Below are 14423 nucleotides of genomic sequence, written 5' to 3' on the forward strand. Positions count from 1 at the left end.
GTCACACAGCTCTTCTGCTCAACCTTTGACACGCATGCGCACAACGATAACAGGAGCTAAGAGGAAATTAAACTCGCGAGTTTATTTTAAGTGCATATTTGGAACTTCATGAATCCTATAATTAGTAATTTATACAGAGAGATTGTATCCTTTTTCATATTTATATTATTTGAATTAAATATATTATTTTTTTGAAATATTTCGTTTTCATAGGCGTTGTTTATAAAGATGCATTTATTTTTTTATAAAATGAAATTATAGAACAAGGTTGTACCGTAAGTTGAACAAGCCAACACGAATTTCAATTATTTTTATTACTACAACATGAGTATAATTATTTATATTAGTAACTATTATTATTGATATCTAACAATAATAATAAAATTACAATGTTCCATTCGAGTCGAGATGGCCCAGTGGTTGAGTCGAGATGGCCCAATGGTAAGAACCTGAGAGGAGGCCTTTAGCCCAGCAGTGGGAATTTACAGACTGTTGTTAAACAATAACAACAACTTGTTGTTATTGTTCCATTAATGATTCTCAATTAATACAAATAATGGAATTCATCCGTGCATTAGTAGCCATATATTTTATAGTTTCGTAGATTCCGATGTCTCAGGGTCAAAATATCAGAGACAGCTTTATAATTATATTTTATGGGTTTTCTTCCAAAGAAGTAGTAGATTGAAAAAGCAAGTTCAGTTATTTTCATGCGTTTGAACGATGCTTCCGTATCAGATCATCTTGCCATCGACATGGAAGGGTAAGTAATTAGATAATGAAAATGATAATACGTATATATGCATATCTGACCCTAACCTTGTAACGTTGAGATATAACGATATTGAAATGTCATTATAATATGACAAAATCATCATTTAACGAGAAATCAAATGGTCGATAAACTCGTACGTAACGTAACGCAACAGCCTGTAAATTTCCCACAGCTGGGCAAAGGCCTCCTCTCACATTAAAAAGAGGATTTGGAACATATTGTATATATAATGCACATGTGGCAGAATTTCGTTGAAATTAGACACATGCAGGTTTCCTCACGATGTTTTCCTTCACCGCCGAGCACGAGATGAATTATACAACACAAATTAAGCACATATATGTACCACTGGGCCATCTCGGGTCTTAAATATAAACTTTGTAACGATTATTTCGTGTTATAACGCAGCAAAAGCATGAAGATAAGAAAGTTTAGAATAGGATTTTTACAGAATCCACTTTTTTATTGTTTAAGTTATAGTTATATATCAGGTAACTGATTCAGGTTCTCTTATTATATAAAATTTAAAAAAAATATATGAGACTCTTCTTAGAATAACACTGAAGGAGAACTTCTTGATTTAGAAATATAAATCGGAGTCTGAGATCCTTCATGCCTTTCATTTCCCCTTCGACAGATCAGCTTGAACCTGGAGAGCTATCGTCGTGCTTCCGACTGCATCTCACATTTCTAAATCAAGAATCTAAAGCATGTTTTCCTTTTACAGTTTACTGCACACGTTTTTAGAACAATTTATTATTAAAGTCATTTTATAAAAGCCGTTTAATTTTTCATATATATAATTTGTTTGAGCCATAATAAATTTAGTTATTACTTTTTGAATTTAATTGATATTAATAATTACAATGTTTTGTTTATCAGTTAATTATAATTATTTATAATTTTAGACGCCACATTGGTTTACAATTATCGTTTAAGTTTTAGTTGCCCCGCAGAGGTAATTAATTTTGCATGCGATGATCACATAGATTATACTTAGTGGTAGAGCTTTGTGCAAGTCCGTCTGAGAAGGTACCACTCACTCATCAAACTGTGGTGCTCAGTATTATTGTGTTCTAGTATGAAGGGTAATATAGCCAATGTAAACAAAGACACAGGAGACAGCACATCTTACATCAAGGTTGGGGGCACATTGGCGATATAAGAAATGGTAAATATTTCTAACAACACCGTTGGCTATAGACGGTAGTCGACACTTATCATCAGGTGGCTCATTTGCTTGTCCGCCTATATACATATATGTAGATATAATAGGTTGGGGAAAAAGTTTCTTCGTATTTTATATGAAAATTCAAAAAGTTATTTTTATAGTTTATTTACATTTGACTAAAGTATGTAGGTGCCATTTTGTTCCATAACTTTTTGCCATCTTGTTGGTAGTGACATGATCCCATTGCTGTAAAAATTTTGGGGCTTCTGATCGAAAAACTGCGACAAGTGGTTTTGGCAGTCCTCTCGTGATGTTAACCTGACACTGCCTAAGGAATTCTGCAGAGACCGAAACAGATGAAAATCTGAAGGTGCAAGGTCAGGACTATACGGCGGATGCATTAATACCTCCCAGCCAAACTCTCGTAATTTTTGTTGAGTGCCTAAAGATGTGTGAGGTCTAGCGTTGTCATGGTGAAAAACCACACCCCTTCTGTCGATCAATTCTGGCCGCTTTCTCTCAATTTCTTGCTTCAATCTCATCAATTGTTCGCAATACAGTTCTGAATCGATGGTCCTGCCGGGCGGTAACAGCTCATAATGAATGATGCCCTTCCAATCCCACCATACACACAGCATTACCTTGTTGCGAGTTAATCCGGGTTTTGCCACAGTCTGTGAAGCTTGACCGGCCTTTGACCACGATCTTTTTCGCACGTTCTTGTCGTATGTGATCCACTTTTCATCACCAGTTATCAGCTTCTTCAAAAATGGTTCGGTTTCATTACGTCGTAATAAAGAATCACAAATGTGTACACGGTTCATTAGGTTTCTTTCAGTGGGTTCATGAGGCACCCATATATCGAGCTTTTTTGTGTACCCAGCTTTATTCAAATGAGTCAAAACCGTTTTGTGGTCAATTGCCAGTTCTTCAGCTACATCGTAACTACTAATATGCCGATCTTGCTCCACTTTTTCAAAAATGGCATCAATTTTGTCCGTAACAGGGCGACCAGAGCGAGATGCATCTTTGATATCAAAATTTCCGGCTTGAAAACGCTTAAACCAAACTTGCGCTACTCTCACAGATACTGCATTAGGTCTATAAACATCACAAATTTTTTTCGCGGCTTGAGTTGCATTTTTACCTTTTTTATAGTAAAATTTTAAAATGTATCGAATAATCTTCTTTAGATTCACTCATTTTAACAACAACAAAAACAAATGAAAAGCACACAAATTCCTAATTTGAATTTGGAAGTGCCTTCTTTAAAATTAAAACTTTTTAATGATACCAAAACCAGCCAGATACAAATGGTATAGCCAAAGAGATTTTATTACAAGTTCATACATACTATATGCGAAAAGACTTTTTCCCCAACCTAATATAATAAAAAATACTTAAAAGCAATATTTTTGGTAACCAAAATAAATAATAATATTTTTATTATTTACAAAAAATAATACCTTCCATATATAAGAATTCACTTCGTACTTCAATCGTGAAATCTTGACAACTAACGTAAAGTTATATGCCATTTTGGTGACCTATAGTGAATGTAAATGTAAAAGTTTTGATTTGTAGTTTACACATCACAATTTGATTTATAAATTATTGATTATTGTTTTTTTGAACATTGAAAGCAACCTTTGATCAGTCTAATCTTAATCTGTGTATCTACATTATTTATATGCAATCGTCTGTATGCAATACTGATGAAATGGAATACTGATAAAGAAACTTTTTACCGAAACACTGATATCATAATTCCTCTGAATATCTCTAAGCAGAAGTAACAGATAGACTTCGACAATGAAGTGCATTTTATGTCTAATCGAGGATCACACGTCGTTTTCATTATATATAATACACTGCCAAATTACATTTTTCAAATTTGGTTTTCAGATAGTTTGAAACTAAGTTTCGCTGTCTGGGCTTTGATTCAGTCCGTTCATGTAATAAAGTAATATGGATTCATTTTATTTTAGCTACCAGATTGACACACGATTGACCACTAAGCTTAAGGGAATAAAGAATCTTGTTCTTATATTATCCTGTATCATAAGCACTGTAACAAATAGAAAGCGTTAAGAATAAATAACGTCGAATTGCTCACTAAAGATGAACATAGAATTCAAAAAGACAGAGCGGGACACATTTCTGAGGAAATTCAAGTTTACCGAAACATATTCTAGTGTGCAAATAGAATAACAATAGCGAAGCTCAAGAAATGCTCCAGCTCTTGTGGAAATCTGAATATTTTCATACGTTCATAAGCGATCTGTATGAGGCATACATATATATATCGCTTGTTAACAGATGAATGATTATAAACTTGTAACTGTACTATCAAACCATTATTTTTCTGACTATATTAAATAATAATAGATTTCATAAAAAATAGCATTTCCCAATAAAAATGTGCTTTTAAAAAAATCAAAACCAAAACAATCCCTTTTCAAATTGGCTCATCAAAGCACCTTTAAATCGTTACAGTACTGAATTAAATGTACCGACAAACGGTTCAGAAAGTAAATGAATTCCTAATGACAAAGATTATTGCATATTAAGTTATAATGCAATCGGATTAATTTTTGCATAATACCGAAAATAATTGCTTTAACCTCACCTCTGTGAGCATGAGTTTCACAAAAAGAACGAACATTATGTTACATTACGAACGACATACTTATGTATTGATATTGCATATAATTACTCGATATAAAAAAATAGCCGTGTTATCCCTGCCTATAAGATAACTCTATGAAAAAAATCATAAACCAACCAAAATTTTATATTATTCATCAATTCAAAATTTATAATAAATATTGTACGCAATATTTTCAGTAACATATAAGCTATAATATTAACAAATAGGTAATGTTTAAGACGTTGCGTGTCTCCGTTTATCCTATGCCAAGTAATTTTGGGTCAGTAAGTGAGTGGCCCTCATAAGTTACAAGACTTGGACGAGTTATAGGAGGATCCTGCCAAATTTCTTGCATCATGCGTCACCCTATAAACTAATGACCTACTAAATTCAGTTCATATTGGGATACTGATTTGAAGTTTTATTTATTTTGCGTCATAATATGTTTAAACTTTGACTAAAATTAAACTAGATTTACAACGTAAGCAAATTTAAGTTCTCTTATGAATAATTTCTATATCGTCCATGGTTCTTATTACAGTAAAATATTAGGATTTTACATTCGGACCTCCGAAGACTTTGTTATTCAATTAATATTTTAACACAATATGATTTGAAAAATGGTACCATTTTATACGTAGAATAATTGTTTATAAGTCGTCTTGTGGGTACAACTACACCATATTTAGGTATATTGCAATCATCCATAGACAAAAATTTATATATACTTAATTTTGTAGTATTTTTAGAAATTTATACAAAAAATATTTCAATTAAACATTAACGTTTAATTTTTTTAATAGTCTTTTATTCATTGGTTTTATACATATAAGTCCTGTTTTTATAAAGTAATTATTATTATTATAATATGTTATTTAAATAACACGTCTTCTGCATTATTTTATTAAATTTTTCGTATGAAATAAGTTATATGAAATATTTGCCTTGAAATTATTTAAACTTTTGAACATATTTTTTTGTTGTAATAGCCCTGAGCTTAACCTGCAATATAGATACCCTCTCCACTAATATTGCCTCGATAGAGCAGCTCTATTGTATTTTCAGGGAACGCAATTATTTTTATTGCATAGTTTGAAATGCATGAGTGACGTAAGCTTTATATCTCATGCATAATTTTCATATCTTTCATGGCCAGGCCAATTGAATACACTTCCTATTTAAAAAAAACAAGATTGTAAATTTTAACCTCGATAAAGTTTGTAAACCTTCGATTAATACTATCAATAAAACTATGTTTTGCGGAATGGTAACATTGATCGTGATTAATTAAAAAGAGTGATAAATAATGTTTCTCTAATGATAAGTGATAAAGACAAAGGTCAAATAAATTAACTTAATAATAAATTAAAATATTTTAAATTTTTGGAAATTATAAAAAAATTATAAATTTATAATGTTTTTCTATAAACAAATCGTTAAATAAAATAGATTATTATCTACATAGACTATCTCATATAGAAATCGTAAATATTATATATTACAGTTTAAATGTATAACTTATTGACCTACGATAACTATACTGCACGAATAATAATAATTAAAGAATAAAGTTCAAATTCAATATATAATTTCATCCTAGTAAAATGTAGTTATCACTTTTTTCCGATTAGAATTATATTAATTGATATAATAAATGTATACACTCACAAGGGCGCACGATTCTTCACGTAAAATTAACATTTATTAGTATTGAATGATAATATAGTTTTGTAAAATGACGTTTCTAAGTGTTTTTAAAAGCAACTTAATTCTTACTTGATTAAAGTATATTTTCATTTTGATTTGCCTATTTCCTAGCATTTCATTAAAAATGATAATAAAACAAATTGATCGCTTATTCTCGAAGCTACAAAGCCAAATAAATAGATATGATAAATAGTTTTTCGTAACATTTTTATCAAAATTTATATAGTTATTTAAAACTATCCTTATCTCTTTTCGTTACGCCATCAGATATATGTTTATTCTAGAAGTTATATTGTTTTGAATGCTGGTAATCGATATCTTATATAAAAACAAGACTATTTACAATATCAGACTCTTTACCGGAGAGGCTACATCAAGGATGAACCAAATTGATAATAGATACTTTAGCTTACAAGTTCAAGTAAACAAAGGTACCCTACTCAACCACGACAAAAGAGACCCTGGAGGGCTACTTATAGTTTAAATAATCAATAACTTCTCATAATATTAAGAAATTTCATGTCATCAATAAGCGCGGAAACTACAAATTTAATAATTAATTATTATTGTATAATACTAGTTATTGTTGTGCCTGTACATTTCCCACTGCTGGGCTAAGGTCTACTCTCCCTTTGTGGAAGAGGTTTGGAGCATATTTCACTACAAAGATTTGTAGCGAAATTAGAGAGATGCAGGTTTCCTTGCGATGTTTGCCTTCACCGCCGAGCACAAGAAGATTTACAATCACATATTAAGCACATGGTGAACTAAGACGTTATGTCCCTTGTGCCTGTAGTTATACTGGCTCATCACTCTTCAAACTGGAACAGAATAATACTGACTACTGCTATTTGGAGGTGCTATATCTGATGATGTCCGACGACCAAGTAAAGTGGGTCATCTTATTTTCTTTCTTTAAATATTCCACTCTAACTTTCATTAATTAATGCTATGACGTCAGTGTTTATTGAACTAAGTTCTCATAATGATTAAGATAAGTCAATTAACCATATATTTACTGACTTAAGGCTATATTTTGGAAGATGTACATTTTTTATTAATATTTTTTACCTTTTTGAAAAGTGCTGACGTTTGATTTAAGGTTTAAACAATGCTTGCATCTTTAAATCTTTAGAATATATATGCTATTTTCAGTCTGTGTGTGTGCATTTTACTATCGATAAGATCGAAACTTGCAATTATTTTCTTAATTTTATAGTTTATTTATCGATCGTTTTCAAGGTGTAAACAAAATTAACTATCAAAATTATAAACCAAAGTAACCTATATAATATAATAATCAATTTTAATAACTAAATTATATAATAAAAATAGAAATTCCTATACTGATGAACATAAAAATAATCAATTTATGAAAATTTAGTTTATTTACCAGTGCGTGAGAATCTTTTGATATTTTTATAATTTTCTTCTAATCCAATTTATATTATATCTTGTTATTGATTTATTATTAATTAAAATATTGAGTAAGAAATAAAAAAAAAAGCGATGAGTCAAAATACTTCAATATGCATGTTCAAAGAAAACGTAGTCACGAAGAGAGATCGTCTATTAAATCTAACGACATATTATTGCGTCAAACCGGCTTTGTTGAAGTTTGTATTTATTTTACCGATGATTTTCCTTTTTAATATTAAAAGGAAAATCATAAATACAAATCTATAACGTGAATGTTGTTACTATAAAGCGTACTTTGTTCTTGTTTGCGTTTCATTAATATCCACTAGCCGGACACCACATATTGACGTAACAATACAAAAAAATACACAATTATTCTATGACGATTTTTCCTTGTAAATTATTATATGTATAAAATGGTATATTTCTAAACTTAAACATATCTTATCTTTTACCAATTTCATACAATCAAAGTTAATTAATCAGCAGGCGTTCCTTTTGATGGTGGATTAATTTTATCAATCATTTTTGATTTAAAGATATGTGGCAACTACATAAATAGTAAAATTTTTGAGCAACGCCAGATTTTCTTTAGTCGTGAACGTTAACAATTGACAAAATGAACAAAATTCTCGTGGTATTCGCAGCCGCAGTGATTGGTAAGGAACTTAAGTTATAACAAAACAATATATTTTATAATTTCAGTGGAAATTGTTAATTGCTAATGGACAATATGGTTCTGTAAACAAAATATAACATATCTTAACAGAAGATAGCAAGTTCACATTAGAGCTACTTTGTTCGCGTGTTCGTAATTTGGTTTTCTATCTCGTCGCTTGTTTTTTGCTAAAGGAAAACATTTTTAGGAAACCTGCATGTACTACAGTATGCATTTTTTGTCATAGGCATACATACTAACACTTTTTATACCAAAAGATCATACCAAGGATAATTGGGAATTTTTCGATTTCGTGCACCTCAATTACTAAAATACATCAGTTCCTAGATTAAAATAGATATAATATATTTATTTTTTTAAACCTTCTTTCACAATATATATGTATATTTAGAGAATAGTGAACTTGCTTTCTTTCTTATTTTATTGTGTTAAATACGTAAGCCGAATAAGCACTATTTAAGTAAAAAAGTAAAGTAACAGCCTGTAAATTTCCCATTGCTGGGATAAGGTCTCCTCTTTCATTAAGGAGAGGGTTTGGGACATATTGCACCACGCTGTTCGATGAAATTAGACACATGCAGGTTTCATCATGATGTTTTCCTTCACCGCCGAGCACGAAATTAATTATAAACAAAAATTAATCATATATATAGTGGTGCTTGCCTGGGTTTGAACCCGTAATCATCGGTTAAGATGCACGCGTTCTAACCGCTGGACCAACTATCAACACTGTTTGCAAATGTATAAAGTTTTATTTCTACTGTTAATAATTTAATAATATGCTACTTACGCTAATTGCCTTTTGAAATACGAAGTACATATGTACTTATAGTTTACATTGCGCCCCATAAATTAACCATCTGACATTTCAGCGTATCACCAGTAAAATATACATAATTTACGTGTTTACTTATTTTAAGATAATTATGCTAATTATATTATAAGCCTCCTTTGATATAATTTGAGAAACGTCATATATATGTATTAGTACCACACAATGTAGATGTAGCATCGGCAAAATTCGTAAAACCGTAAATATATAACCGTATTTCTTCTGTAAATATGATCTTAATATGACACGTCGATTTACTTGCACTTACATTCTCGGGTTGAACTGACACGAGAATCTATATCGACGAATAGCGTCTGATGGCGCGATAGGGAGCTATTTCTATTGGTTGTATAAATCGGCAGTAATCGGTTTTATTTAATTTGCCGCTGCTACATCTAAGTTGTGTCATACTATATGTTTCTGAGTTCATTGACACTTTCATAATTACGCTTCTTTTTTTCAGCATGCCACGCGGTGCCAACTACAAAACAAGGAGAGTTCAACCGATACTTCGTTTACACCAAGTAATTAATACATTACTAGAAATTATTTTAAACTTTATACTAAAATGATTAAAAAATAACTCAATTGCTTTTTTAAAATTGGTATTAATAGATATTTTTGAAGAAATTTTCATCTCATGAGTAAATAAATAAATAATTGAAAAAAAAAAAACAATAAATGTTTATCTGTTTTTATTATAATTATATAAAAATAGACTGTAATGTAGTAAACAAACAAACTCTTTACATTTGACTTTTCTATGGCACAATGTTAGCAATATAAAACCACCGTGTAATTTTTTTTTTTACAGTGCCAATCCTAGACTACCTATCGAAATTATCCCGGGTGAAATAACAGAAGAATCTGTATCAGCACTCTTTTCTTCAAGCAATACGACCATCATTGTTCATGGACACAGAGGGTCTGTAATGACTTCCTTAAATCCCACAGTGAAGGACGGTATGAATCACTGTATTATTTATGGTAGAAAAACGAAGTGTAAAATCGAATTGTTAGTAAAATAGTACCCGGAGAGATAGATAGTTTGAAAAATATAAATCATTCCTTAAATTGCCGGTGCACTGGCAACTACGGGAACAATTCCTGCATTAGTTCTATACATCTGTGTATGTGTGTGTTAATAAAAAGGTATTGAATTTTTTATCTTTAATAAAAAACAGACCGTTCACAATAAATACTATACAACAAAAAATGTACTGCACAGAAAGTAGCCTAATCTCTAAGTAGCGATTAATTCTAGACAAATAACTTTTTAAAAAAAATGCATGAAAAATTCTAATATATTATTTACATTTACAGCTTTCTTAAGGAATCAAGACATAAACGTCATTGTAGTGGACTGGTCAACGTTTGCATCACAAACTTACTCCGTTGCCGCTGGTGCCGTGCCCAGCGTTGGTGCCAGCTTGGCGTCTGTAATCACTGCGTTAGTTGGCGCCAAAGCTATCGCTCTTAACACGTTACATCTGGTCGGTTTCGATCTCGGCGCTCATGTCGTCGGCTTCGCTGGAAGAAATCTCGACGGAAAAGTTGCGAGAATAACTGGTATGTTTAAAGACGCTTTATTGTAAATTGTAATAACATTAATAAAGTATAAAAACTACACTAATTTATATTAATACATCCAAATACGCTAATTTGTTCAAGCTCGATTTCAGTCTAAATACTTTATTGTACGTAATCAAATTAACGATAAAAGCGAAATTAACGCTGTTTGTCTCATTGTTAACTCATTGCAACTAAACTTCTCCAACGATTTTAATAAAAATTGAGATAGAGTTTAGTTTTGACTTACATATGGTCTCAGCAATATATCTTAAATTGCAATAAGCAACAGCTTATAATTATTTGTTTTTTTTTTTTCAATTGTTTAATCATTGTTTTAGGTCTGAGTCCAGCTGCACAGAACTGGGGTAGCAACTCTCAACGTATTAACAAGAATGATGCTTTATATGTTGAAATTATTCATACCGATGCTGTTGGTATTTTGGGCCATGGCATTGGTGACCCTGTCGGTGATGTGGACTTCTTTGTTAACGGTGGAACTGGACAGCCTGGCTGTTTCCTTAATAACTACTGCAGTCACAACCGCGCATGGGAAGTGTTCGCTGCCACACTCACGAATAATCATTTAATCGGAAATCAATGTGGAAATTGGCTCCAAGTTACACTGAACACTTGTCGTGGATACTCGATCGCTATGGGAAATAACGACTTCAACAAACTTGGGTATGTTAAATTATTATCTACTAACAAATGAGGAAACTTGTTTTTAATTAAACACTAATTGAAAAAAAGAAACCATAACATCTTGGCTAATTTACATAAGAAATATTCTGCAAGATACAGAACAACAACAACCTCTTCCTTTGAAAAGAAGGTTTGGAACACATTCCACCACGCTGTTCCAATGCGGGTTGGTGGAATACACACGAGGCCGAGTTTCTATGAAATTAAACACATGCAGGTTTCCTCAAGATGTTTTCCTTCACCGCCGTGCACGAAATTAACTATAAACATTATTTAAGCACATGAAGATTCAGGGATGCTTGCCTGGATTTGAACCCGCAATCATTGGTTTAGATGCATGCGTTGTGACCACTATGCCATCTCGGCTCATATTACCTTTAATATTATGCACATATAATTCAAATATGTGATCACTAAACATTTAATTTTTTTTTTAGATCTGGAATGTTCCGTGTTAATACCAGAAGAGCATACCCCTTCTAAAGGACGACATAAAATGTTGTGATTATTCAAAAAACCAATATAATCTTTGTATATATAATAAGATCTATTACGTTTAATTATACAAAATTTACATTAAATGTTTTTATAAAATTGTGGTTTTCTTTATTTACATAGACAAAAATAATTTAGATTGCGGTATGTTTTCTTAGTTTATATTAATTAAAAACAAACCCTATTTGCCATATCGATGTAAGTCTTAAGAATTCATAGTAATATAGAACATATAACATTTGAATATAAAATAAATATATTCAGCCAAGTTCGAAAAACCTAATAACTTTTTAGCGCCCTGACCTGTGATTTGAACTTGGAACAACAAATTACGAAGCTTTACGAGCTGACCTATGAAGCAATACAAGACAAAATATACAATAGATACAAATATAACTTTTCTTTCTTAGTTATTTTATAAAATGATTCTACCATCAGAGATACGGGAAAATAGTAATCATGATGAAACTCGTTGCTTTAGTGGTATTTATTGATTTTCTAATCATTATAACTGTCTAGTGACGTACGTAGTATATAAGAGTAACATAGTATAAGATTACAGTTCGTCTTAAGAGCTTAACTCGTCTACTTACACTGCACAATAAGGGTATTCTTAATGAGGCTTCTCAAACTAATACCTTTAGCCGTTTAGAAATACTGTAGATAAATTAATGTGTCATTATCGTTCGTCTATTTTTTATATAGTTTTTTATTTTCATTTTAATCGGCAAACTATGTGCCCCTTTAAAAGCAATCTTCCAACGATCTATCTTTTTTTTTATAAAACCGGGAAAGCATTGTGAAATTTATGGGTTTATGGGCTATGTAGTATTTTAATCGACTACAACTCCAGTGATACCCGTACATCGCACCTGCGTACTTTTCATTGATGCTGTGCTGCATTCGTGGTGGCGGAACTCTCCTCTGGTGCGAAATTAAACTTATTTTAAAAATAAAAAAAGCTCATATATTATATTTCTCATACCTGTTTTCTTAATACAACACTTGCTAAAAGTTAACTTGATAGCTGTATCTTAAACATAATAAAAGTACAAAAAGTAAATTAATCTATACAAATAATATAAAGAGAAAGTAACTCTGTCTGCCTGTCGCTCTTTCCCTACCAATCCACTGAACCGAAATTGATGAATTGATTGGTATGAAGCAAATTTGATCTCCAAGGAAGGATATAGTCTATTTTTTTTGCCTAACATGACAACCAAACCCCTAAGACGCGAGCGAAGCCGCGGGTGACAACTAGCACAATATGATTGTTTCACTACCGGCTAAGGCCTTTTCTCCCGTTGAGGAGAAAACTTCACCCAGCGCACGGCTAACATATTAAAGCGTTATGGCAGAATTTCATTGATATTAGTCACATGCTGTTTTCTCTCCCTTTGAGGAGAAGGCTTTGAAGCTTAACCCACCTTGCTGCTCACATAAGAGTTTAAGGCCGAATTTCATTAAAATTAGACGCAAGCAATTTTCCTTTCGCACGAGATGAATTATAAATACAAATTAAACACCACTCCAAATGACAGCTTGGCCATTTCGGCTTAAACATAGTGGCCATCGTTGTACTGATATAAGTTGTCAATATACCTATTTTTTTTCTCATACTAAGCTCTTAATCTTCGGTGTAATTCTTATACATGACCGACTGTATAAGTTTATCATCGTTAAAATAAATATGAAATTCTAAGCTTCCAACGTCTTCAATTTTTTACGCCGTTTTATGGCAATTGGGTTTATTGCCTCAATGAGAATTCAAAGTTATTCGATTTCAAATATCCTTCTTTAACTTTATTTTAATATTTTTATGATTGAATATATAATACTTTGATATAGTTATGTGTGAAAGATGAGTAGAATAGACTCACAAAATAAATACGATATTTTTAGCTCACCAGTAAGTTAAAAAGGCATTTTATATTATATGATATCTTCACTCAAATTAAAATTTGCTAGGACAAGGAAAAATAAAGTAATCATTAGTTTAAGGCGCCGTTTTACTTACCATAATTTAAACTTCGACAAAGGCACTGACGCTGTAAAACTTCGCACCGACTACTCCAACTTATTTTTATCTCAACACTACATCATTCTTAGGTTCTTAATTGCTTCATATATTGTTTAATTTTCTATGTAAAAATTATATTATTTTTTAAAATTATAAATTATTCAAATTTTACGACTACACTTATATGAAAGTTATTAAAATCAGGTTTTACTGAAAATATTCAATCAAAAGGTAATAGAAATCTGTCAGATATAAATATCAATTTCAAGAATATATATATATATATATATATATATATATATATATATATATATATATATATATTATTCGTACTTAAAGGGAGTTGGTATGGGGTCTTCTATGATTTTTTCTTTATGTTGTTATTGATAAATGTAAGTGAA

The 14423-nt window shown here is 31.2% G+C and overlaps 1 protein-coding gene across 1 annotated transcript; it reads left to right on the forward strand.

The window, feature by feature from the left end:
* The first annotated feature begins 8149 nt into the window (after window positions 1-8149).
* On the forward strand, window positions 8150-12103 carry LOC124531861 (pancreatic lipase-related protein 2-like). The gene is made up of 6 exons (XM_047106418.1): window positions 8150-8381; window positions 9697-9757; window positions 10048-10196; window positions 10557-10802; window positions 11144-11486; window positions 11945-12103. Exons 1-6 carry the CDS (start codon window positions 8342-8344, stop codon window positions 11988-11990), a joined length of 885 nt encoding a protein of 294 aa, XP_046962374.1. The 5' UTR covers window positions 8150-8341; the 3' UTR covers window positions 11991-12103.
* Window positions 12104-14423: the final 2320 nt, after the last annotated feature.

Source organism: Vanessa cardui, chromosome 8 (assembly GCF_905220365.1).
Source record: "Vanessa cardui chromosome 8, ilVanCard2.1, whole genome shotgun sequence".
In the NCBI taxonomy this organism is placed as follows: Eukaryota; Metazoa; Arthropoda; class Insecta; order Lepidoptera; family Nymphalidae; genus Vanessa; species Vanessa cardui.

Bases quoted from the DNA above. Each gene is read 5' to 3' on its own strand.
- LOC124531861 (XM_047106418.1), top strand. From the start codon at position 8,342: ATGAACAAAATTCTCGTGGTATTCGCAGCCGCAGTGATTG. The intron at 8,382-9,696 runs GTAAGGAACTTA...TCTTTTTTTCAG, and splicing joins ATTCGCAGCCGCAGTGATTG to CATGCCACGCGGTGCCAACT. The intron at 10,197-10,556 runs GTATGAATCACT...TTACATTTACAG, and splicing joins AAATCCCACAGTGAAGGACG to CTTTCTTAAGGAATCAAGAC.